This window comes from Paralichthys olivaceus, chromosome 16 (assembly GCF_024713975.1).
Source record: "Paralichthys olivaceus isolate ysfri-2021 chromosome 16, ASM2471397v2, whole genome shotgun sequence".
In the NCBI taxonomy this organism is placed as follows: domain Eukaryota; kingdom Metazoa; phylum Chordata; class Actinopteri; order Pleuronectiformes; family Paralichthyidae; genus Paralichthys; species Paralichthys olivaceus.
In genome coordinates, this window is record NC_091108.1 from 11,116,418 (window position 1) to 11,141,122 (window position 24,705).

At 39.6% G+C, this 24,705-nt stretch overlaps 1 protein-coding gene and 1 long non-coding RNA gene across 2 annotated transcripts in view; one reads left to right on the top strand and one right to left on the bottom strand.

Annotated features, from left to right (window-relative positions):
- Nucleotides 1-361: 361 nt before the first annotated feature.
- Nucleotides 362-11,324, bottom strand: LOC138405180 (uncharacterized). The gene is made up of 2 exons (XR_011238863.1): nucleotides 11,190-11,324; nucleotides 362-957 (listed from the first exon to the last, which is right to left on the bottom strand). It is a non-coding gene; the product is annotated as an uncharacterized lncRNA (long non-coding RNA).
- A 97-nt stretch (nucleotides 11,325-11,421) lies between these two features.
- eif2b3 (eukaryotic translation initiation factor 2B, subunit 3 gamma) overlaps nucleotides 11,422-24,705 on the top strand; it is a 29,068-nt gene continuing 15,784 nt past the window's right edge. The window contains exons 1-5 of the mRNA XM_020104960.2: nucleotides 11,422-11,562; nucleotides 13,215-13,384; nucleotides 14,972-15,126; nucleotides 20,156-20,315; nucleotides 20,581-20,692. Coding sequence (XP_019960519.1) covers nucleotides 13,237-13,384; nucleotides 14,972-15,126; nucleotides 20,156-20,315; nucleotides 20,581-20,692 — 575 coding nt within the window. The 5' untranslated portion in view covers nucleotides 11,422-11,562; nucleotides 13,215-13,236. The remainder of the gene's footprint in view (nucleotides 11,563-13,214; nucleotides 13,385-14,971; nucleotides 15,127-20,155; nucleotides 20,316-20,580; nucleotides 20,693-24,705) is intronic.

A 24,705-nucleotide genomic window follows, 5' to 3' on the forward strand; every position in this document is an offset into this window, starting at 1 on the left:
ATTTCATATGAAAGAACAGGGAGTTTGATTTATTGCATTTATGTGACAGATGCTTGAAATGCTTCATCTCATACCTACATCATATAAGTCACCAAGAGTTACTCCCTCAACTGACTCATATGAGACGCAATACCAAGTTAATAGCAACTCTTTGCCCACACCAGCAGATGGTGCTCTTTCATTGGTTCTAATAGAAGTAGAGAGTCTCCACAGGCAAACAACTGACCTTTATATCTGCATGTTTTTTAAGATCATGACTATAGATTTATTTCATTCAATCTTCCATAAAAAGGTATTTATAAGATAAATTCCTTATAACTAAATGATGTGTTGGATATGAAATCAATCGTATGAAGTCTACTGTGGGTATGATGTAAAACAAATCAATACATTTCAATTTTATTTGATAATGAAAATGCTGAATATGATTTTTTAATTACTTGCTACTAGTGCTCAGCATTATTATACAACATGATGAACTTCAAGTTATGATTGATGTCCTCTGCGCAAAAAAGTCTCCATATCAACACGAGAAGAACTACATTAGTGGTCAAGAACAGGAAATTGCTGTCATTCACAAAACCACAGTGGTGACTTTAAATCCTCCACTTGAACGAGGGTCTGAGGTTTTCTACCGGTGTCTCAAACGAATGCAGAGGGCAATATTTGAATATGTTATCTCTCTGTGATTTACCTGTGACGTATAGGTCATATATCACACCTCCTCCATATAAATGGATGAGATTTTACCCAAACTCAAAGTCAACGTGTACATCAAATGTTTTTTTCTCAAATATGGTTTCAGTCATTTCAGATTGACACCTGAGACTGACTCACTATTGGTCGAGTATGTGTATCGACGGGACCTCGCTGTACTGTGGCTCCATCCTCGATACTGCGCAGACCCTGGCTTCAAATGATGGCGGTGTTTGTATCCAGGTTGTTTTAGCCTCATTCCTGGATAGAGGAAGGAAGTGGAGACATGTTATTCATTTCTATGTTAGGTTCATTCTATGAATTGTGAGTTGAAACTCAAAAACGAAGCTGAGTTGCTCTTGCAAAAATGTTGTCATTAGAGAAGAGTAAGTTGGCCCACTTATTTTACAGACTCAATAATAACTGAGAGTAATAAGTGTGTCTAATGTCAGCACAACATCCTTCTCAGATGTTACTGAAATCACATCAACATCTCTGTCTGATAATGCCATGACCTTTAAAAATAGTCTGAGCATCTTCTATTTCACGCAGCGCAACATTTCCATTTCATACGCTTCCCCAGAGCAGAATATAAAATTTGACGAGTAGCACTGAAAATAATTGGCCCTGTTACTCTTGTTCTACTATTCTCTGTACACGAGTGTCATTCCAAACAGCATCTGTGAATATTGCCATAGGGGAACAAAGTGAACGCTGTGGGTTTACGAAGGCCTCTAAAAGTGTCTCCACTGCTGTCCAGGGGCTGTGATTTATCTTTTCTCGGATGTGAGGCAGCACTACTTTCACTGAAACAAAATATTCTCAACATCTGGAGCAGACATGTTTATCCGTGTGTGTGCGTGTGCGTGTGTGTGTGTGTGTGTGCATGCTGTTCTACCCATTTTCTTATTGACAGAAACCTTTGAAATGATACTCGCTCCCAGTATTTTGCCCATGAAACAAGCTGTCATTATGCTTTTGTTCTTTCCTCCCTCTGTCAATCACTCTTTTTTTAAAACACACACATTTACACCCGTTACACTTTCACTCCAGTGTGTCTTTGTGGTGGTAGAGTGCGTAGATCGGTGGGACCTTGTGAATGAGGCTCCATCCCCTGATCGCTATACTGCGCAGACTCTGGTTTCAAATGCGAAAGAAGGTAGTGTTAATATTCAGGATATTTTGGCTTCATTTCTGAATAGTGAGAATAGCGGAGCTGTGTCGTCCATCTTTATATATGCAGTCTTACCATTATTAGAATAGTTTAGCATGTTTAGCTGAAGCGCTGAAGATGAACTGGAGATATACTCTGTTAACCAAAGTATGGCAAATAAAAAACACAAATATAATGTATCACATTATAAGCAGCATAAAAACACAAATCTAATTAAACCAGCTATTCAAGAGTGGTACTAGTGGTTTATCATTTGTATAAAACAACCATGTGTCCTGTGTATGTGTGAAAATACCCACATGTACGTGTGTCATGCTCTTTAGTTGAATAATGGTCTATAAATACAAATAACAGTTGCCATGATTTTTTATAGGGCCTGACCTTTAGGGGGAAATAACACAAGCGATTAGAAAACCATTTAAGAGGCATGTTGTGCTATTTGTTACTGAATGGATTTACTGTTATTGGGCTAGGTTATTATTGTTTTACAGCACTAGCCTGTGTAACATGCAAAGTCAGTGCTGCTGTAAATGGAATTTACATGTTTATGGCTTTAGTTTATTTCAGCATGTTGGAGAATAAATGATGTGGAATACACTGTCATGCAGATAATGCTGGGTGTTATTCTTGACACCTTAAAGGATAACTAATCCTCATACAAACACATTGAACCCATGGTGTTACCTCTGCCAAGGTTATGTTTTCATCCCTGTTTGTTTGTAAGCAAGATAATGAAAAAATGACAGAAGGATTACTTAATTTGCAGATCCAAATAAAAATCAGAATGTAATGCATTTAAATGTGGTTTCATAAGGGGACGTCTTGGAGGAGATGCCATTCTTGTTTGTTTGTTTGTTTGTTTGTTGTTGCTGCTGAAGAACCTCTAGCTATATGTGCTCCCCCTCTACCCCCTCTACCAATCACCTCATGACCTGTGGGTGCGAGTGATATCCACTGCGGCCATTTCACTGCTGCATGTTTGTGTATTAATGGATCAGGCTGGTGATATTGCTACTGTCAACACATCCCATGGAAATTCCAAAACCAACAATACATGGAATTTTGTGTCTGTTTTGTGTCTTTGTGTTTCAAACCCAACAATAATGATTTTCATTACTTTACTTTTTAATAACTAAATGTATCATATTCTTTTTGACCAAATTTCTTAATGTCGTTGTTTTCTAAATCAGTATGTATCAGAAAATAAGAGACGTGATCTTATTTCATAATTCTTTATCTCTCTGTTTTACGCAAATATTTTATAAGCAAGCATGGGTGTTCCTCTCACACACACACATTGCAGCTCACACACCAGCAGACAAACACCTTAACCTCAAACCTCATGCTAGGTGCAGACAGGACCACACATACTGTCTCACACACAAAATGTTTGGAATGCTATAAACATTTATTTCGGTTGAAAAGAGGATTTTGTGCGTCTGTGTGTGTGTGTACATTACTTTTGCTGAAGGGGAAGGAAAGTTAAATTACACATGTTGGCCACCAGATAGAAAGAGATCAAACATGACAAAATATTTTGGGTGTGTACATAAAAAAAGGGTTAACCCCATTGCTGAGTCATTCCTTACCCATTAAACATTTCAAAAGAGGAGAAAAGCTTGAGAAAGACTCTTAAATTTGGATTTTTAAACCTTTAATGACTTGGTCTGTTGTTGAGTTTGTTGAATTTATCAAATATTAGGTCCTAGAAGAGTAAATTGTTTAAGTGTTTATCCTTGAGGTAATCTTGTATTCCAAGTATAGTTTTCACCTAAAATAACAACTCTGCAGCCAAGTGTTTCATTTTCTTGTGTATTGGGATTTTTCTTCGACTATGAACACGTATTAAAATTGTAAAACATACTTCTAAGAATCATATTAATCTCCATCACTATTGAAAGTGTGTGTGTGTGTGTGTATGCATTTACCCCATGTGGTTGAGGGACCTCCCAGATAGTGGACAGTCTGTCAGACATAGTACAGCCACAGAAAAACACACACACACAGACAGACAGACAGACACACACACACACACACACACACACACAGAAGACAGTGGAGCTGCTGTTGAAACTTTGTGGTCTTTTTTTTTTCCTTCTGTCTGTATCATTTCTTATATTATTTCATGTCTTTCTCTGCCGCCTATGAATTATTCAATCTGTAATGTATCACCAGTCACTCCTGACGAGCCAATAGTAACTTGTTTTGGGGACAACCCTCACTGATGCAGCACCTATTTTGGAAAAATATGATTCTTTTAAACAACATAATGAAGGAATGAAAATAAAACATTTTTAACAACCTATCCACTTGACCTACTCTGCTTTACAAAAGCTCCTTCCTTCAACCCAGAAATCACCATGCACGGTCTCAAAACATAAGCTATTACCAATGTTATTTTCAGAAAATATAATTCGATACAATACAAAGTCATGTAACATAGAAATACCACAGGAAACCCTGACCACGCAAGGCAATAAAACAGATGTGAACAATTATAGAGGGGTGAGTGGACAACACACACAGTTAGAAGTGTGACCCTCAGTTGGACAGACAAGCGACTTGTAGAGAAAAGCAGCCCCTGCCTTGCAGTAGGGAGTTGCCTGGCTTTTCCCACACTGGCTCTTTAAAACCCAACCCAGATATTTCCTGGTTCTGACACCAGCTTGGCTCTGAAATCGCTCCAACATGTGGAGAAAACCAGGCGGAGAATTACACCAACTGTGTTGGAGTGAGAAAGAATGAATTTAAGGTCTGGTGACGCAGACTGTTGTTGAACCTAAGAGCGTGAAATGCATTTAATTGTGAAAGTCCCTGGAAAACACGCTTCAAATCGTTTGTTTGGGTCGATGACACTTAAGGTTTTGCAGCTGGAAAACAGATATTTTTGCTCCAACAAGATGATGACCTGTGTCTTGTAAAATCTCACATGAGAGAGTCATAGTTTATAATTGGTACACAACAATTTAATTAAGAACATATTATCCAATCAGCTGACAATTAAATGGATTAAAAAATAAAAGAAGGCAAAGTCTTTTCACAGTAAATGAGTATCAGCAGCATTGAGCAGCATTGAGCAGCAGTGCAGTGAGACATCTTTATCTGTGGCTTGTGTGTCTGTGTGTGTGTGTTAATCTCAGACAAGTCTGTTTTGGTTTCCACGGCAGCAGTAAGGGCCCCACAGTGCACTGGCCCTGGAAGTGGTGCAAACTCAAAACCACAGAATAGGTGGATGCGTGTATTTGTGTGCGTGTGTGTGTATGACAGAGGGAGAAACCACATTTGAGTGTGTATGTGCCCACCTCTATACTCAAAGGGAGGCTTCTCACACACACACACGCTCTTACACAATCTCGCCTTGGCTCTGCTCACTCACTGGGTGGTCTGCGCAGCAAATGTTTATGATCTAAACCAAGCTAATCCAATTGGCTTGTTTCAGTGAATTGAGAATGATTTACAAGACGCAGCAACAGGGCCAAGCAGGGAGAAGGAAATCGGAGGAAATCTTAGGGCTCCGTTTCAAGTCATTCCGCGACCAGACCTGCACACTTGTCTCTACATCTGTTCACATGTCTATCTCCATCTGGTTCTCTCTTAGACCTGTTAGTATTCCGTGTTTGTGTCTTTTCTTCATTTGCCCCACATTTATCCCTTAAGGCGGATGTCTTTATTTGACAAATTAGCCGGGCTTTGACGATGTGCAAAATACAAGGGATCAGTGGATTTCCGATTGCCTGTGAAGTGTCTAACCCTCATCCTCAGCACTTTTTTCTGCTCTGCTAATTTCCCTAAGACAACAGAGGAGGAACATCTTGATAAAAATCTGTACCTGTTAGAATAGCTTCACTTACCCTCTTCTCCTTGTGCCTAGAGCAAGATGATGTAATTTTATGTCTCTGAGAAACAAAGACACCATTGTCAAAAGTCTGCCTTTAACTCACTAACAAGTTTGCCTCTTATCTCGTGCCGCCAAGTTCTCGCAGTTTAGTGGAACGTCTCACACACATCAGTGCTCTGTGGTAAACCAGACAAACAGTAACCTCTGTGAGTGTCAGAGGTTTGAGTCTTATATTGCAGCTTTGCTTTTTTATTTAGCCAGATCCCATATTTTATGAAGGGAGAGGGATTCCACCTCCATGCTGACAACACCTCGTAAAGGACGGAGAGGAGAAACCATAGACTGCATACAAAGATGGACGACACATTCTCCCACTATCCAGAACTGAAGCTATAATGTCCCAGATACGAATCAGCCGTCTTACATATTTGTAGTCAGAGTCTCTAGAGTAGCTCTAGCAATACACATGCTTGACCAATTGTGAGTCAGTCTCAGCTGTCAATCATGACATTTTACGCTGTTTTTATAGCATGGAATTACTAATTTCATCCAAACTAACTGGTGAAATACGCATTAGAACAAACATCTGTGTAACTACCTAAAATGACAGAAACTATCTTTGAGAAAAATGTATTTAACCTGTACTCTGACATTTTAGTTTGTTCCATGTCCCATCAGTTACCATGGTGGAGGTGTAAGCTCCTAATTGGGGAAAGTGATTTCCGGTGCATCATAGATGAAACTGTTGCAAAACAGTGTGTTTATCAGAAGCTTGTTTAATGCTAATTTCTTCGCAGTTCAATACTTTGCTCACATCTTTGATCTTGCTACAGTAACACATTATGCTGTCAACCTGCTGTTAAGAACAATCACTCGGGTGGGGTCCCATCATTCAATAGCTGATTCAGCTGATCAACATACAAAAATCAGAGGGCAGACACATTCTGAATAAACTGATGAAAATGTACACATTCAGCAGATAAAGACTAACACCTAAAAAATATCCACTTTCTTGGAAAAGAAGCTCCAAACAGAACCTTGGTGGAAACTGGCTACACCTGACGCTTTGGACACAAAGTCAATGGTCTGATGCAATAACTTCAATCATCTGTTTGTGTGTATCGCTGGAAAATAAAGGTCAAAGAAGGCCGGGAAGGCCACACCTAACTGAGGAGCTTAAATACTGTATATAGCTCAAAAAATTGCTCAAAAAGATATCATTGAGCAGGAGAGTTGCAACCGGGTAGGCAAAGAAACATTTTCCTGGGGCCCCTGCGGAGAAGGGTGTTGTGAGAATCATCTTAAATGTTGGGTTAGCAAGTTGTTTCTGAAACATTTTTTATCGTATTTGATGAAATCATCTTTGCGTCCCGAGAGCCATCAATAAATTGAGTTGTCTGGAAAAAAAAAGACAAAAAGCTGGTGTCTTTGGCCCCAAAAGAACACGATAATGATAATAAACATGATGAATCATTTCTCTCGGACTGACCAAATTGTTCGGTCCAAATGAAATGATTTCCCGGTGCACCTATTTGTCATTAACTGACCTGCCTGCCTGTGTGCACCTGCATGTGCTCTCACAGTCTTCAGCCGCAGAGACTTACACTGAAGCAGAGACAATTGCCAGAAGTTAGCAAGTGAGTTACACAAAAGTCGGCTTCTAACAGTTGACAGGTAGTGCACATGTGTTTTGAGGGATGATGGGAAGGGGTCCGATGTATTGTTTGCGAATTTTTAAGGTATAGCCTTCTCTTGCTAACTTTTGCAGGATTTTCAATCCTAATTTTGAATTCTATGACCGACAATGTCCAGAAGACTGCAATGACACTGTGGTGGAAATTTATCTCGAGATGTGAAATAAAGAGTTTTTCAGACCGGAGTTATCTTTGGGTCTTTAATAGAGCTCTGCAGAGAGTTTCACACTCAGCATGAATGCTCAGAGTGGAGCACCTCGAATAGGGAAAGGAGAAGGTTTTTATACAGTCGGGTAAACAGGAAACATAAGAGACAACCGTTTCTGAGTAATAGCATGAAAACTAAAGCCACCTGTAGTCTGGTTGAAACAGGAAGCTGTCAGCTCTTACTTCTGCATGAAGAAAGAAGTTTGCTAGCTACACAGATCAGGGTCAACAAGATCATCATCATCAAGTAAGGACATGAACTCTGAGGTTAAATCTGCCAAGTGCATAGCAACACTCAGGGCATTAGTTAAAGGTAAAAATAGTTTCAAGTCATCCATCTGCACGTACGCCAGACATTTCCTCTTATGCAAGCACAACTGTTTCTGTATGAGTTATTGTTGAACACAAAATACAAGCATTGATCAGACATCGGAAAGAGTTCAAGCTAAGGTCATATGCAAATTTTCTATTACAACACCATAGTCAGTCAGAAACCCCCCTTGAAGAAGCTCTGTGCCATTATGTTTTTGGCAAAAGCCTAAACTTTGATAAAAAGTTTAGACTGAATGTCTAAATGTGTGAGTATGCTGTACCTGGGATGATGGTGGGGATTTTGCCTATAGGGCCCCAAACGTCCCTTGAAATGCGTTTAAGAAGTTTAAGGAATGAAACACTCAGAAGGAGGCCACTAAGAAAGAACATTCGAAAATAATCAAATCCTCAACAATGAGGTTAGACAGCAACAGGATTCCAGCGCCCAGCAGAAGCTGAGGGCCTCTGAACAGGAGAAGTTTCTTCCTAACCATCAAACTGCAGGAGCTGGAACAAAAGATGTCAGCTATGAGAAATGGACTCGCCCAAAGCTCACTGCCAAGTCCACCTCAGAGGAGGAAAACCTTACTGGTGATGGCCTCCAGCCTGAATGTCAAGTCAGGGGAGAAGAAGGGGACCAAAACCAGGATGGAAATAAAGTTCAAAATGCCAAACCATCAAATTGGAACAAAGAGTAGTTTTTTGGTAATAGTTTGACGTGACAACGTTTCACCTCACTGCTACATTCACATATGTGTGACAGCGCCTTAAATCTGTTTTTGTCTCAGTTGCTGTCATTTTAGAGATCCACTGTGGCCCTCCTCATCCCCAGTCGCCTCCAGTTCCCATATCTAGAGCCCTGGTGGAGCCCAGCTTAGTCAACTCATCGTTAACAGATCCTCACAAATGTTTTACATCCCATCAACCACCAGTGTCCAGACCAAGGCTCAGGGGTTTCCCATAGTATGCAGCCAAACAGACTCTTTTATATCTCATAAATTTAATCACATCAAGTGCATGACAATAACCTTTGTTCAAACTTCAAATAAAATTTCTCCTGATTTAACCAGTTCCTAAATTTGAGCCACCATCAACTGGGAATATCAAATACATTTGTTCGATTGGGTCTAATATAGTCAGGGATCTTAAAATGAGGAAGTGAAACAGGAAAGAGAACAGAGAGGTTAATATATCTCCATCTATCCTAATTGGCAAAATAACTAATGCTGAACATGTGTGCATTTCTGTGCATGACTGAACTCACAGTAACAGCATCAGTTGTTCACACAGGATTCGACTAAAAAGTGAAGTAAGGGGATGTAGCCTGTCTGGTTTGTGGAGTCTCAGAAGAAATCACCTCTGTGTTATCCCTGTCTGAATATCTCTCTGCGAATGTCTTCCATGCGTTCATGCTTTTTTCCCTTCTTTCTTTTTCTTTGATTACACCTCTCCGTACTGTTCATCCTCACCTCTGTTATTTTTTCCTAATCACTTAAAGATCACTTTTCCAGGATCCTCCACTCTCTCTAACACAATTTTAATTCCTCTTTCTTCCTACTTCAACATTTCCTTCCATTTTTATTTAATTTCAGTGCTGGCAAAAACAGACAGACCAGATTGTGTCTCTTTTCTGTATTTTTTTCTCTCTCCTCCTTCCCTCCTTACTCTCGCTCTTCTGGTTTTTGAGCAAGCAGCAACGAGCAGTCAAGCTCATCTCCTGGCCAGAGCAAACAAAACCAAAGCCACATTCCCCGAGCTCAATTTGCTGTTACGTTTCAGCTCTGTGAATTGGGAGTTATCAAGCTTGAAGTCTGAAGGAGTAGCTGGGTGGCTTCTGGCTGCTAATCTGTTCACACCACTTTTTGTCTGTGTGAACCCTAGGAATTACTACTACTATGGTCAGGGGGGGGGGGGGGGGGGGGGGGGGATCAGGCATCAACAAGGAAGATAAAGTAATTCCCATTTCCACTATGGTTTAGTAGGTTAAAGAACAGCCTGTCACACATAGTTAAACTGCCTGTTTGTTGCATATTTTGCACAGTAGAACATTTTCCAAAGCTCCACTCAGCCTGCAGTGCACTATTCTCTATGCAGAGTTTGAGCTTCTTGTGGTGATTTTTATCTCTAATGTTATCAATCTGTTAAATGATGAGTATTCCAGATAACTAGTGGGTGGTGATTATCATAACATTATTCACCACTGACAATTGGGTTGGGGATGACTGGTCTAGCTGTAATCCTTGTTTTAAATTATACTGTTATTTCATTATATTCAATGAGGGCTCATTTTAAGCATTTTTTTATCTCTCTAAGTTGAGTAATGTGAGAACATTTTAATTTTTTAATCGTCTTCAATTATCTATTTTCTTCTTGTTCTTGGTTAATATAAAAAATTTAAAAAATGTAGGTTAGCAATGTTGGTGTCATCTTTTAAATCCCTCCTGTTTTTACATATGTTCTGCTGTTGTTATCTTGACTGTATGTTCCATTTGCCCCCCCCCCCCCCGATCTCTCTCTCTTTTCTACTCCCTCTTGGCCACCCACCTCTCCTCTCTCCCCCATTTTCTCTGCTCACCCCAACCGGTCAAGGCAGATCGCCTCCCACACTAAGTCTGGTTCTGCTAGAGGCTTCTTCCAGTTAACGAGGGAGTTTTTTCTCTACACAGTTGCCAAAGTGTTGCTCACTCTGGGAACTTTTGGGTTTCTCAATAAATGTTAATGTCTTGACCTTATTATTTTATGATTTGGCTCTTAAAACGGAACTGAAGAGTGCTATACAAATTATTGTTATTATTAATGGTTAAAGGTTCAGTGTGAAGAATTTAGTGACGTCTAGTGGTAAAGTTGCATGTTGCAGCGGAATACCCCTCACTCAGAGAACCTGTGGTATCCTTCAGTTGTCATAAAAACTCAAAAGGTGTTTTAATTTGTCTAGTTTGGACTGCTGTAAAAAAAAAACATGGCGGCCTCCATAGAGAGGACCTGCTCCAGATGTAAATATAAAGTATTTGAATATGAAGGTAAAGAAAACAACAATTTGTACAGTTTAGATGAAACACACTTGTGAAAATATCCAGGATTATTTTAATGTTCAATGGATCATTAAGGTAAGATGAGTTAAGGGACACACACCCAGTCAGGCTCAGACACTGCAGTGAGCCAGACTCACCTGTTACATTGAGTTTAGTGTTTGTTAATGTGTACATTTCACTGCAGTGCTTGAATTAGTAACCCATTGTACTTTTAATTGCAAGTAATATATATTAACCTGTATAAACATATGATGTGTTGTTGTCCTCCTCCTTCTTCTTCTTATTCTCTGTGGTGGGAACCGTTTCGCGGAGGAAGTGCTTTTTCCACACGGATGCATTTCACTGAAGGCCCGCAGATGTCATCATACCATGCTAGCTGTTAGCTTCCTTTCCATAAAGTCCATCTCGCGGTTCGGTGGATGGTTGAACTGTTCTCGCTGCAGTTCTTCCACCTGAAGGGTCCGGTCTCTCTCTAAGGTGCCTGTGAAGCAGGGTGCTGCTCCGTGCTAACCGTTAGCCAAGTGCTAACAACCGGGACAGCTACTAAGTTACATGCGTCCTCCGCCACTGTCATTTCCAGTGGCAGCTGATCAACGGGGACTCTGAAGGGTACGTTCACACTCATTGATCAATTTATCAACTATCGATTATTTACCTTGATGTCGCTGCCATGGTGTTGCCTCTGTTAGCAGTGGGTCGCGAACATATGCCGGTGCACAGCTCGATGATGCTTTACTCGAGTGACAGCCACGATCACTGAGTTCATAACACACCAGACTCCAGTATTACAGAGGAAGAAATGCTCATGCGATTGTTATGAATGATCGATCATGTATGTGTCATGAATGCAACACTGAAATCTAATGTGATTCTGCTGCTGATAACACCTGCCCCCCTTTGACTCGCCGTTATTTAGACTGCATGCAGACTGTATGTAAGACCTCCTGACACCCAATGAAATATATTTTCATTTTATACAGAGGGAGTATTTCAAAATAATCATAAGATAAAAAATTTGCAATATTACAGCAGCAAAAGTCAAATATAGGCATCAGCTAGTAATAATAAGTATTTAAGTGTAAAGATAATTGTACTTAAGTGAAGAGGAATTCAAAGATATAGAAAAATATGAATGGAATAAAAACTAATATACATACAGTGTGAAAACAATACAAAATGTGCAGTGTTAACAGTGTGTGTTTGCAGAGATAGTTGAGCCATTAAAATGATATTTGAATAAATGAAATACTGAACAAGGGGCAAGAGTAAGTGATATTTAAATATAAGTTTATAGTTTCCTGGTATAGTGCTCTTGACCTTTTTTAAACATTTGCAGCCTCTATTGCACTTCTGTCTGTCTTGAGAGAGAGATCCCTCTTTCCACTTTTCTTTTCCCCTATCTGTAGTTTTTCCACACTCTTGATGAGGGTCAAGGGCAGACAGATGTCGCATCTTGTTATGCCCATATCTGTAATTTGTGAATATCGGCTATAGATATCCAACTTGGTTGATGGACATTTGTTAAGTAGAGGGTTGTGCATTTTTTTTTATATTTAGTTCTGGTGATGACATTGTGAACTATAAGATCAATATACTTGTTTACTGTGACTCCTGGAAAGAAATCAGGTGCTCAGACAATCATTGAGGATCAGTTCTGGATCATGTCTCAAAATAAAACAGCTGTTCTGTTTTCTTTGACTTTGACATGGGTCTGCCTAGATGCAGCTACAACGTTTCGTCCATTTAAATGTTACGGCCGCAATGAATTGTGGGATGTTTTTGTCCTTGATGATGAGGAAACTTCCTAAGCAAAATGGACTATTTGAATGTACCCTCTGTGAGTAACTGCACTGTTCTGTAATGTATTGTCATAAGCACATATTGGATTGACTGCACAGACTGTATGGGTGAAATATATATATGGAATTCATACTGTATTTAGTCTAATAAGCTTCCTAAACTAACATGGCATTTCCAGGATTATTCTCGAGTAGTCCACTTCATCTTATCTTCAATTCTGGGGAAGTGTATACAGTTTCTCAGAGATTTTCTCATATTTGTCATACTTGACAATGTTCTTAACTTTAATTTATTATGGTCTTCAAGAGTCATCCAAATCAGTCAAAAATAAATAGTGTCATATTAAACATGCATGATATATTCTTACTTACAAAAAAATACAAAGGGAACATCCACTGTTTTTTTTTTCCCGTCTCTAAAATTCAACCCTCTTCATCTCCCTTTTTATCCTTTTATCTTAGTCATCCATCCCCAGCAGATATCATGGAGCTCCAGGCGGTGCTGATGGCGGCTGGAGGGGGCTCTCGTATGACTGATCTGACATACAACACCCCCAAGCCTATGCTGCCTGTTGGCAACAGACCCCTCATGTGGTACCCGCTTAACCTGCTGGAGAGGGTGGGCTTTGAAGGTAAGAGCTGGGATTGTCATGATAGTCCTACTTGTAATAGAAACTACTGTACATTGAAGAGCCCTGTTGGTGCTAGTCCTGCCACGATTACTAAATATAGTGGTATCAGGTTCTTTGTCATCTCCTTCACAGAGGTCCTGCTTCGCTAAGGGCTTAATTTGACAGTCAGCTTTAGGAAGACTCCTGGTTGTTCCAAACTTCTAACATTTTAAGAATCATGGAGGCTTAAACCTAAAATGCAGCCAAAAACATTTTGTAGCTTTGCGCAGATCTTTGCCTCAATGCCTTCCTGTCTCTAAGCTCTGAAGGCTGTTCCTAATATACATTATCAGCTGTAAGGCCTTGTATAGACAGCTGTGTGCCTTTCTGAGCATATGTAGTTGAAGCGTACAGTCAACACGGAAACAAATTTGGTATGCAAACGAATGGGGGTCCATGCGTACCCTAGTGGACATGGATGGATGACAACATCTATGTCACAAGAACCATAGTGCACCCTGGTGGACGTGAAAACTAGTAAATTGAAAATAAGTATTCCTGGATCCACCTCTTTGTCTGGATCTGTGTCTAAATTAAATTCGTGTTTATTACCTGTGTTAAAACATAGTGAAATAAAATATAACTGATTGTTGAAAACTGCACCACACCTATACCGAAGCTATTACATTTTAATTACAAGAGCAGTTATGAGTCTTAATTCAACTCTCCGTGTGTGCACAGCGAGTACCCAAGCAAAATTGCCTCCAGGAACATTTCGTTGCTCCTTTCACTGTGTAAAACCTATTAAATTTACAATTGTGCTGCTTTCTCGAGTCGTACTTTTACCAGCTTGTCAGCACATCATCAGCCATTGTCAGGTGTGCATTTCCTGTCTAGATTTACAGTCCAGACTTTGCCTCTCCTGCTGCAGCATGCACTGGGTCCAAAAACTCTGGGCGAATAAAGGGATCTGTTGTAGTGAGCTGTTCTTGCCAGTAAACAGGGCTGTTCTTTATAAAAGCCTGTAGGTCCTCACTCACCTAAATAAAACTGGCTTTCTATACATAATCATCCTGTGTGGCCAGTAGTTTACTGTGTGCAGCCAGCTAGCCAAAGCTCTGCAATTTGGTTTTACTAGGCTGACACAGCCAGAGTGAACAAATGCCCGCTGGAAAACATTGTATGCAGACCAGGCCATTTAAAGTAGATGCACTCTGTAATGATTTAGATTCATAATGTTGTCTACGTTATCGCCAACTTTCTAAAAAAGCAGCAAGGTGGTCTTAGCGTGATGTAACGTTTAGATTGTGTCATAATCAAATATTGTAGATATTCAATGAGGACAAGTCTCTTCATCTTTGCACTAAGTTAGGTTTTTCTTTTTTGCATCCGTTATAAAAAGTTTTTTGGGAGCAAACGTATAGATTCGTAGGTCCTGGTGACCTTTTTTATTCATTAAATGAAAAAAAATTAAAAAAGGCCATCAGAGTTGGGATTATTTTACTCTGATAAAAAATTAGTAGGGGAAAAAAAAATCCATCATAACAGTTTTTGTTGGTTATCTACCGTAAATAATGTCTAAATGTTAGTTTTAAACTGTGTTTTCAGAGGTGATAGTGATCACCACCAAAGAGGTCCAGAAGATGATGAGCACAGACCCAAAAATAAAGGACGTGAAGATGAAGCTGGATGTGGTTTGTATCCAGGAAGATGGAGACATGGGGACTGCAGACGTACTCAGACACATCCAGCAGAAAATCAAGGTATATGGCTTATTAATTAATTTATAAGCCTTGGTTGTGGTCAGTCATGTAATTGTTTCTACAGAAATATTGATTTTGTGTAATTTCAGGTGTGTGGATTACTTACAAATAGCAGCTATACATACAGTTAAATAGTACACAAGTAGTTTAAGTTATTGTATTCGTTAAAACATTAGTTTTCTTCCACTGCAGCACTGCTTCCATCTGTCTTGGCAGGGAGGGCTAAACAATATATGATATGCCCACCAGTTACCACTATAATCCAGCCATCAATGTTTTAATGAAACTAGCTGTTCTCCTGTGTAGAATGTCAACTATACAAAGAAAACTGCAGAAAACTCTGCGGTAGAGGAGGAAAACGATAAAGATTGTGGGGGAGTTTGAGGTGGGCTTTGTGTGTACTGCTGGGTGACCACTCATCCGTGCCTTTCCCTCCCCCGGATGGTCAAGGCTGCTGAAGTGCCTCATTTCACCTTTTTAAAATACACACAATCATACACAGACGCACACGTTTTCAAATGCTGACATGGTATCCATGACCCCCCAACCCCAATTTCCAGACCCCCTCTGTATCCTGCCTGCTGATCCCTCCATCCAATACTCTCTAAACAGATGAGGTCATGGTTAAGACTTAGACTCCCTCTGCTGCCAGTTTACCCAGTGCACCATTTACTCTCATCCTGTAGTTATGCACATCTGTGCAACATTTGTATTTTGGGTATATGTCATCCCTTTGTATATGCCATTGGTCTGACTGGCCTCCTGTGACCATTAAAACATGTTCTCTATAAGACTGTAGTTTAAGATAATAATGTATTTCTGAAGCTTTCACTCTAGTTTGGCTATCAATGAATTTCATATGCAGTAGTTGTTATTGCTGTTTTGACTGAAATATTGATTTTGATTTAAATCGTAAAATTAAGAAATAAAAGAAAGAGTTATTCCCCACATATACTCACTGCCAATGGTCCCAGTTCAAACACAACTGAAATTGTGCTTACAGATACCTTTTGAATTTAGAGTGTGCCACATCAAACGTTGGAAGATGTAATTGTCCAACCACTGCAGTTCATACATTCATCACAACAAAATCAGTTGGCTTTACCTTTTGAAAAGAATTCTCAAATACTCAAAATGCCATATTTGTTGTGACATGTGAGTTTAATTTGTTTTTCCTCTGGCATTTGAATAGGTCTGTACAGAATCTTATTTTTTCTCTTCACCCAAAAGCTCTTTCACAGATGCAAGGTACACACACGCACTTAAATGGGACTAGCTCCAGCATGCTCCCATTGAGAATAGTCAAGTTCCTAATCCTTTGAGCAGCCAGCTAGATTAGGGGCATTGAGTTACACACACTCACACACTGGATGGGTGATGAGTGAAGAACCGTAACCGTGGCCTGCCAAATCCCAGCACAGAGATCACTCAAACTGTCAAACCGATGCATGAGTACAGTATAGACACAGACACAATCACTCATCCCTTTACACAAACAACCTCCGATGAGGGGATTTGGTGTATCCTATCAAACAAAATGCTCACAGGAATCGGTGTTCACTCTGGGTGAGCACAGTGGGTCATTCCTCCTGATTACTGAAAAGAGAGATTACAAGCAGCATATTTTATTTTGTTCGCTCTTCAAACAGCGATGTTACACAAAAGTGGACGGATATGCCTGATTATTGCTCCACTCTTTCACAATAATCCAAACTAGTGAAAGGAGTACTTTACGTGGTCTATTCGCTTTGTACGCTCAAAGCCCCTTTGACATATGTATTATCACTCAGGCTTAATCACCTGGCAGAATGGGTCTATGCAGGCCGAAAGACCCATATATACATTGGAATTGCAGATTCAAAGGTTCAAATATGTTAGTCAGCTTGTAAGCCACATGATAAATGGTGAAGAGAGACAGAGGAGTGAGAGATTGAGCTGAGGATTTTCACGAGAGGGACACAGTAAACATGCTTATATGAGAGTTCCTTTGTATTTCCTCTCCCCTTCTTTTCTTCCTCCCCCAGCTATGTCCACCTGTTTTCCCTTTGTCCCCTAACAAACAAGAGCTTCATATTTTAAGGGCGTCAAGGTTTGGGCACAGTCCATTTTCAGTTAAGTTTAAACATTTAAAAAGAAGGATTTGTCACCAAAGAAAAAGAAGCAAGGCAATACGTTTACAAATAAATAAATAAGTAAAGGAGTAAAGAAAATGTGTGGACCAAAAAGGTGTTGGCTGAAACATTAGCTTATCATGACTTCATACCCAGAAGAATGCAAATTAAACTGGCCCTCAAAGCTTTTCTCTATTAATCAACCCCACAGCTTAATGCCAGTCAAGTCACTTTTACATTTTCATTTAAATTGTTAATTCTGTTTTAAGCAAAGAAAATCCACTCTTTAATGGTTTCTGTTTCAAAGTCGTCAAACTTCCAGGTATTTTTGAACCTTCCAGCATTTCATATTGAATTTTTAAGAATGGGTCGAAGGAATGATGTCATGTTGGCCTCCCTTTGAATTCAGAAAATTATGTCACATGTAGTAATGCATTGAATTTTGCATCAGCATGTCATTATAAAATGGGGTTATTACAATTGAGGGTATGCAGAGTATGCATCGCCCCTCCAGTCCTTTTCATTTTGGAATAAAGTCAGTTACCAGAGAGGCGTCTGTGTGTGTGTTTGTATGTGTGTGTGTGTGTGTGTGTGTGTGTCTGTGTATCAGTGTGTGTGGTCCTGACCTGTCCAGAGATTCTGGCTGTTGAAAGGCCAAAGTGTCTCTGTCTCTCCAGCTGACTCCACTCTGCTGCCGCCTGAGTGAGTGCCTGTGTGTGGGGATTGTGCAGGCCCCCGTGCATGTGTGTGAGTGTGTATGTGTGCACTCCTTGTGTGTTCTCTCTCTGAACATGTGTGCGAGCCCGCCTGTGTGTGATAGAGGGAGAAGAGTGTTGAAAGGTCTCAGTGTCAGTGGGTCTCCCACAGACACCTCCAGCATGTGGCAGCTTCCTGTCGCCAGCTCCAGACCAGGTTATACTCAGAGTTACCTCGAGGTCAACTACATGAACCTTGACCCCAATGATACCACCCTCTCTGACACACCCCCGCACACATACAGAACTCTACTCAACATTTAAAAACCGTCCACATCTTATTAAAGTGGATTCTGTCATGCTTGGTAGTTTTGCTAATCATCAATACTCATTACTAAAACGGTGAAAAAATCAGGTTAGTGCTTCCTGCCAGATAATGAAGTATGTTATTATTTTCACCAATATTTCATTTTATGCAAATAAAAATGTTGAAAACATAAAATTGATGGATGGTTTAGCGTCTCCTAACTTTCTAATATAGTTCTATCATGGTGATTGCTGCAATATACTAAGATGCAGATACGCTTCACTTGTGTCATGCTCTTGATGGCCTGCATTTAGTTTTATATGCTTCAGTGAATCAAACTGTTCCAGTATTTTTATGATGATAGATAGAGATTGACTCTGGTATTGCCTCCTGTTCTCTATCCTTGAGTCTATCCTGCATCCCGCCATCTATCTTAAAAAAATTTTATACTTCCAATTTATCTTTCCTTTCCTGTTCTGTTTTCTGTCCTTTTGAGAATGGCTGTAAATTCTTCACACATGTGCTCTTCTTCCTCATTAAATGCCGCCTCACTCCTCTCTCATTCAGTCTTTTTCCTTCTCTCTTAGTCACAGAGTGAGTAAAGATGTCTCTGTCATTAAGGTGGCTGGTGCTAATGGTGGGATTAGTCCTAATGCTGACAGCCTTCATCACTGGATACACAAATGGATACCGCACACATACACACAAATGGGGGCGCACACACACACACATGCAGACATGGGACATCAGTGGAAGCAGTTGAATATGACTAATGTAGGTTTTGCTGGAGTTTCAAAGGAGGCCAGCACTGAAAATGATTTAAGTTGATATGGATAATCTCAAGAAGATGAAATGCTAAAATATAAATATTTTCTTTAAAGGTTCGGTGTGTAGAATTTAGTGACATCTAGTGGTGGAGTTGCATGTTGCAGCTGAACACCCCTCACCTCACCCTCCCCTTCCAAACAGGAAAGAGAACCTGTGGTAGCTTCAGTTGTCATAAAAACTCAAAAGTTGTTTAGTTTGTCCAGTTTGGATGGCCGTAAAAAAAACATTTCTGCCTCCATAGAAAGGACCCACTCCCTAAGTATTTAAATATAAGGTTGCCCATTCGAGGGTAAAAAAAACATTAATTTGTACAATTTAGATTATACACATCACTAGGATTATTTTATCTTCTTTATCTACTTATGTAGATGATAACATGGTTAGAGGTGGTCTTGGTTTGATGAAACTTCCCAAGTAAGTTTGTATTTAAGCAAACAGTGGTTTTTCTGGTGTTTAGGGACGTCATTCACAAATTACTGATGGTGTGAAAGGGTCGGGTGGTCATTGGGAAGTTTGGGAAGACCCTCAAACTGGCTGGTATTTTTCATTCGTCGCTGTATGGTCTAAGGCTGTGGCATGGACCAGCCGACTTGGCCCTCGCAGCACTGCAGATATGAGTGGCCACTCCAAATTTGGACTGAGCTGTTGTGACAGTTGAAAATAACAAAGTCCGAGCTCTTGTGTCCCGAGGTGTTTATTGTTGCTACTTATATTTATGTATAGGCTGGAATGACTGTCATGAGTGAGCAGAGCTCTCTTCATAAATATAACTCACCCTTCAAACTGTACTGTATGCATTTCTTTGTCTTTATGGGCTTTTGTATGTATAGGGGTGACAATAGAAAAGTCACTAAAATCAACACAAGTGGTGAGGTCTTGCACCAAAATAGATTACACAAAACAGAAAGCTCTCTTTGAAAGCCTGGAGTGACTGTAGTTGGTTTAGGCAATCATTTCCATGAAACCACAGCAGAGATTCTAAGTTATGGTCATTTCTTCATACCTTATTATTACACAGAGAAGTAAATTGGCAGGTTTGGAAATTGATCTTAATTTGCCCTCTGTTTCTCGTCAACCTCTCTCCACAGGCGGACATCCTGGTGGTGAGTTGTGACCTGATAACAGATGTGGCGCTTCATGAGGTTGTCGATCTGTTCCGAGCCCACAATGCAACACTGGCCATGCTAATGAGCAAAGCACATGAATTTACAGAGACTGTCCCCGGCCAGAAGGGCAAGAAAAAGACAGGTAACGGCATTTTTCATGAACATTGATTAAAGTGTCTGCGTGCAAAGATGCATGTATGACATTATGAGACGTCTTATGACGTGTGATTGCTGCTGGTGTGATGCCTTTTTTGATCAATTTTTTTTCAATTGTTAAAACTGAAAAATCAAATGAATGAAATAAATTGAAATGAATGAAATAAATTAAGAAGCTATATCTATAAGAAAATGTTTGACTCCTCGTCACTCATGCTTTATTAACACTATTTGTTGTATTTTCTCCCTAGCTGAGCAGAGAGATTTTGTCGGTGTGGATCAGTCTGGTAAAAGGCTGCTGTTCATGGCCAACGAGGCAGATCTGGAGGACGGGCTGTCGATTAGGAAGTCCATCATGACGAAGTGAGTCAGATGGAAACTATTTATTGATCTTCTACTTAAACAGAACTCCTAATAGTTATTTTTTATCTTTATTAGACAAAAAGACCAATTAACAAAATAACATTACTTTATTTTCTCATATTTTCTGTAAATATATTAACATTCTTGAGTATCAAACTCCAAAATCATCATTTTTAACAAATCACTATTCACTATCAGAAGAAACCTACGAAGATGTCAAGAGGCGGTATTGGTGTGTTGTAAAGAAAATCACATGATCTCCGCAGTGGACTTAATACGTCACTTCCTGCCTCTGTCTGTTGCACAAGGCTGCTCCAACTCTCGCCTGAATAATGTGAAGGATTTGTCGCTGTTGTGAACACATCTGTGCAAAGAACCTCCGACTGTGTTGTGCATGTGTGGAAGGCAAACTGCAAACTTTCATGTCTGAAAATGGCTTTAATCTGACCCGGTTTGGCTCGGAGTGATATGAAACCTAATCTCAGAATTTCTGAATGACAGTTGAGACGCTGCTCTGTCCATTTCAGATTGAATTTTATTTATTAATGTTAATGCACCCAAAACAAATCAACTGGCTAACGTTTATTTTTAATCATTTAACCATGTTCATATAATAAACTCCATGTGTGGGCTCCAGGGTGCTAGCATGAATAACTGGGGCAACAACAGATGACCTAAGAGTTACGCACTGTGCATTTCTCTGCCTGTATGGGGTGGACTTTAGCCAGATGTTTAGACAGATGTGTCCACCCTTACCTGCATTAGAGTAGTGGCACAAGCATTGTCAGCATATAATCTAGTGAAGCTTAGTTCTCTTCGCCATTGTCACTAACAGCAGGATCTCTATGTTCTTATACAGGGTGCAGTGTATGAGTGATTGCTGCCTCGCCCCCACACAATGGCTCTGTGACAGGACTTGTCTGGATTGGCAGTCTTAAACCTAATCATAATTTTGATGTGCTCAATTACTTTAATTTAGCAATTATAAAAGGGAAAACAAGTTTCCCTTCTATTGAAAGCAGACCCAGCCTTTAATAATTTAGCCCCGGGGCCCATTTAACACCCACTTTTGACACCCATCTCCCTATTTTTAATTTTGTGCGTGTTTGACTGATTGTGGTTGGATGATAAATATGTCCCATACATCTGTATATTCTTAGGCTCGGCAGAGCAGATGTTTAGGTTTCTAATCAGAGGCGGTGTGTTTGAAGGTTGTGTGTTCTGTGGCGGGTGTGTGGGATTTTTGTTACAGGAAGAGTACTCTAGGTAGGTTTTCGTTTCAGAGTCCCAAAATGCATGTATGTGTGGGAGCGGGTGTTTTGGGAGCTCGTAAATACTTCATGGAGCCAAAGCCACTGTAAATTCTGGCCAATAAGAGGGGGGCCTGAGCAGCTGCTTGCATGCTTCTGTCCTGTGTGTGTGTGTCTATGTGTGTCTACCTATATACATATACTGTATATACTGTCATTTTCAAACACTCATACCTTGTCACAGTGTTATGGAAACACATTTTGCCCACTGCTAAACATTTACAGCTGACATTGAAAGATATATAACCTTTAAATCACCACTGATCATTTACACACACACACACACACACACACACACACACACACACACACACACACACACACACATATATACACACAGGTCACACAAAACATATATAAAAAAAAATAAAAAAAATCTATCAACGTACAGTACTTATTACCTCAGGTATAAACACAATAAATTCCAGAGATCTGGATTTTTATAACCCACCAGTATAAAAGAAGTAGTTTTACAAGATTTGACTGTTTTTTACATCAGTACCATCCAGTTAAAGTTCACACACAAACACACACACACACACACACACACACTGGTTCCTTTATTTCTGATCTGTTATTAAATGTACACACTTAATTGATCAGAACTTGTACTTTCATTAAATAATTAACTTTCTCAAAAGACATTATTTTAAATTCAATTTGAGCTCCATGATAGTTTCACAGATTCATCTCAGGCCAGTTATTTTAGTTTCTATCTGTTTCAGCCAGAGATTCAGCAGATACACAAAACCCCTCCATGCATCCTCAGTCTGGTAAAGGCAAATTTCCTAATTATTTAATACATATCTTACGATAAATATTCTTCCATACAGCCAAACATCCTCCATTCTTCTTCAAACTTATCGTATGTGTGTAATTTATTTCCCACTCCTTCGCTACGGTTTCCACATGATTGAGGTGCGCTTCCTCAAAATATTCTGCACATGTGAGATCGTCTGACCTGGAAATCTTTTAAAAGGTGTGAAAGGACTCCAGCAGAGCTTCCCCTCGTACATTACAGATTCTCCTGTCACGATCTTGTGCACACAGGCCTTTGGAAGAGGTTTAAAAGCTGATTCAAAAATAACACTAGTCTGGATCATGAGAAGGACGAGAACAAAAAATGATGGTTAGTTAGTGTCATTCGTAATAGTCAGCATAAAATAAACAAACGCATTTCCCCCATCTGCATCAGTTGCCCTTAACTCAACGCTAAAACTTGTTTTATGATACACAGGGGAACTGGATGCTTGGATCACATGCTTGAGAAACATATCTTAACCGCAGTGACCTTTAAGATATTGGACCAGAGGTTTGTTTGCATCTGTTACCAATGATGGCACAAGACACTGAAGCTAAAACCTAATCAACACAAATACCATATGCTGTACCTTCCAAAAATTAAATCGCCTCCATGGCAAAGTACGACAGAAGAATAGAAAAAAGGTTTTACAGTGGAAATTATGATTGTACACTGCCCCATGTTCTGAAGGCTTCTGTCTATATAGCTTAGAGACAATACGAAGTTGGTCATCATTATCCTTTATTTGCTCATACCTGTTTTTTGTGTGTCAAGTTGTTTGTTTTATAGATACAAGATATTTCCTTTTTTTATAAATGCCAAGTCCATTAATTAGTCAATTAATTGATTAATAGGTTGGCATTTTGATGAGTTAGTCATTTATCCAATTTAGTACTGCTTTTTGTTTTAAATGAATTGTATATATTTTATAATTCTAATTGCTTATGCAGCTCCTGACATGCAGCTTTCAATTCTAAAATCTTTTTGACCTAGATTGTTTGTTCAACCAAAAATGCAATTTGAAAACTTTTCTGCCGAGGATGTTATGTTTTCACCCAGATCCATGTGTTTGTAAACAGGATTACGAAAAAAAACAATTGTGGACGGATTACCACAAACTTGTGTAAGAGTGTGGCATAGGTCAGGGAAGATCCGGATAGATTTTGGTCTGGATCTGGGGGCAACATTGCTAGATTTTCAAGGTAATAATTCATTTTAAAAATAAGACATTTTAGGGGACTGATGCCATTCTAGCTTATTTATTATTATGTTCTGACATTTTATATAATACACATTAAACATATGTTGAAGTATGTCTATGATCTTGCATACAGAATGTGCAGGTTTTGTCAGTTTTCAAGAACAGCCCAACTACACGAGCAGGGCAATGTTCATTAAAGCCTCATAACACCGCTTCAAATATGTGAATCATCTTAATTAAGAAAGCATCTGTTACTCGCATGGTATTAAGGGAATCACACACGTTTTATTTTTGAGGCAATAGTTGAATGTCCTAAATACGTCGTAAGCCCTTCAGCCGTGTTGGCTCTGTAGTGGAAACCTGACTAATGAGGGTATTAACAGTCATTCTGCTGTGTCTGAGTCATAGTTCGCTGTGGGATTTTGGTTGTAACTAAATAAGACATTATACTGTGTGTGTGTTTGTGTGTGTTAGTGAGCAAGAGAGATGTGACTCCTCTCTCCCACTGAGGACTTTAGTGGTACTTAAGTAGTCAGTCATTAATCCAAGGGTTGAGTCATCCTTGCCTGCAGAGGCAGTAAATTCCTGCTGCCCTTGAAACCGAGCTCTATAACACTGGCAGCAACCAGACATCACATGATGCTGCTCTTAGGAAAAGGAAGATGTTTAGCCATATTTGGGAAATGCAAGATGTTTGTTG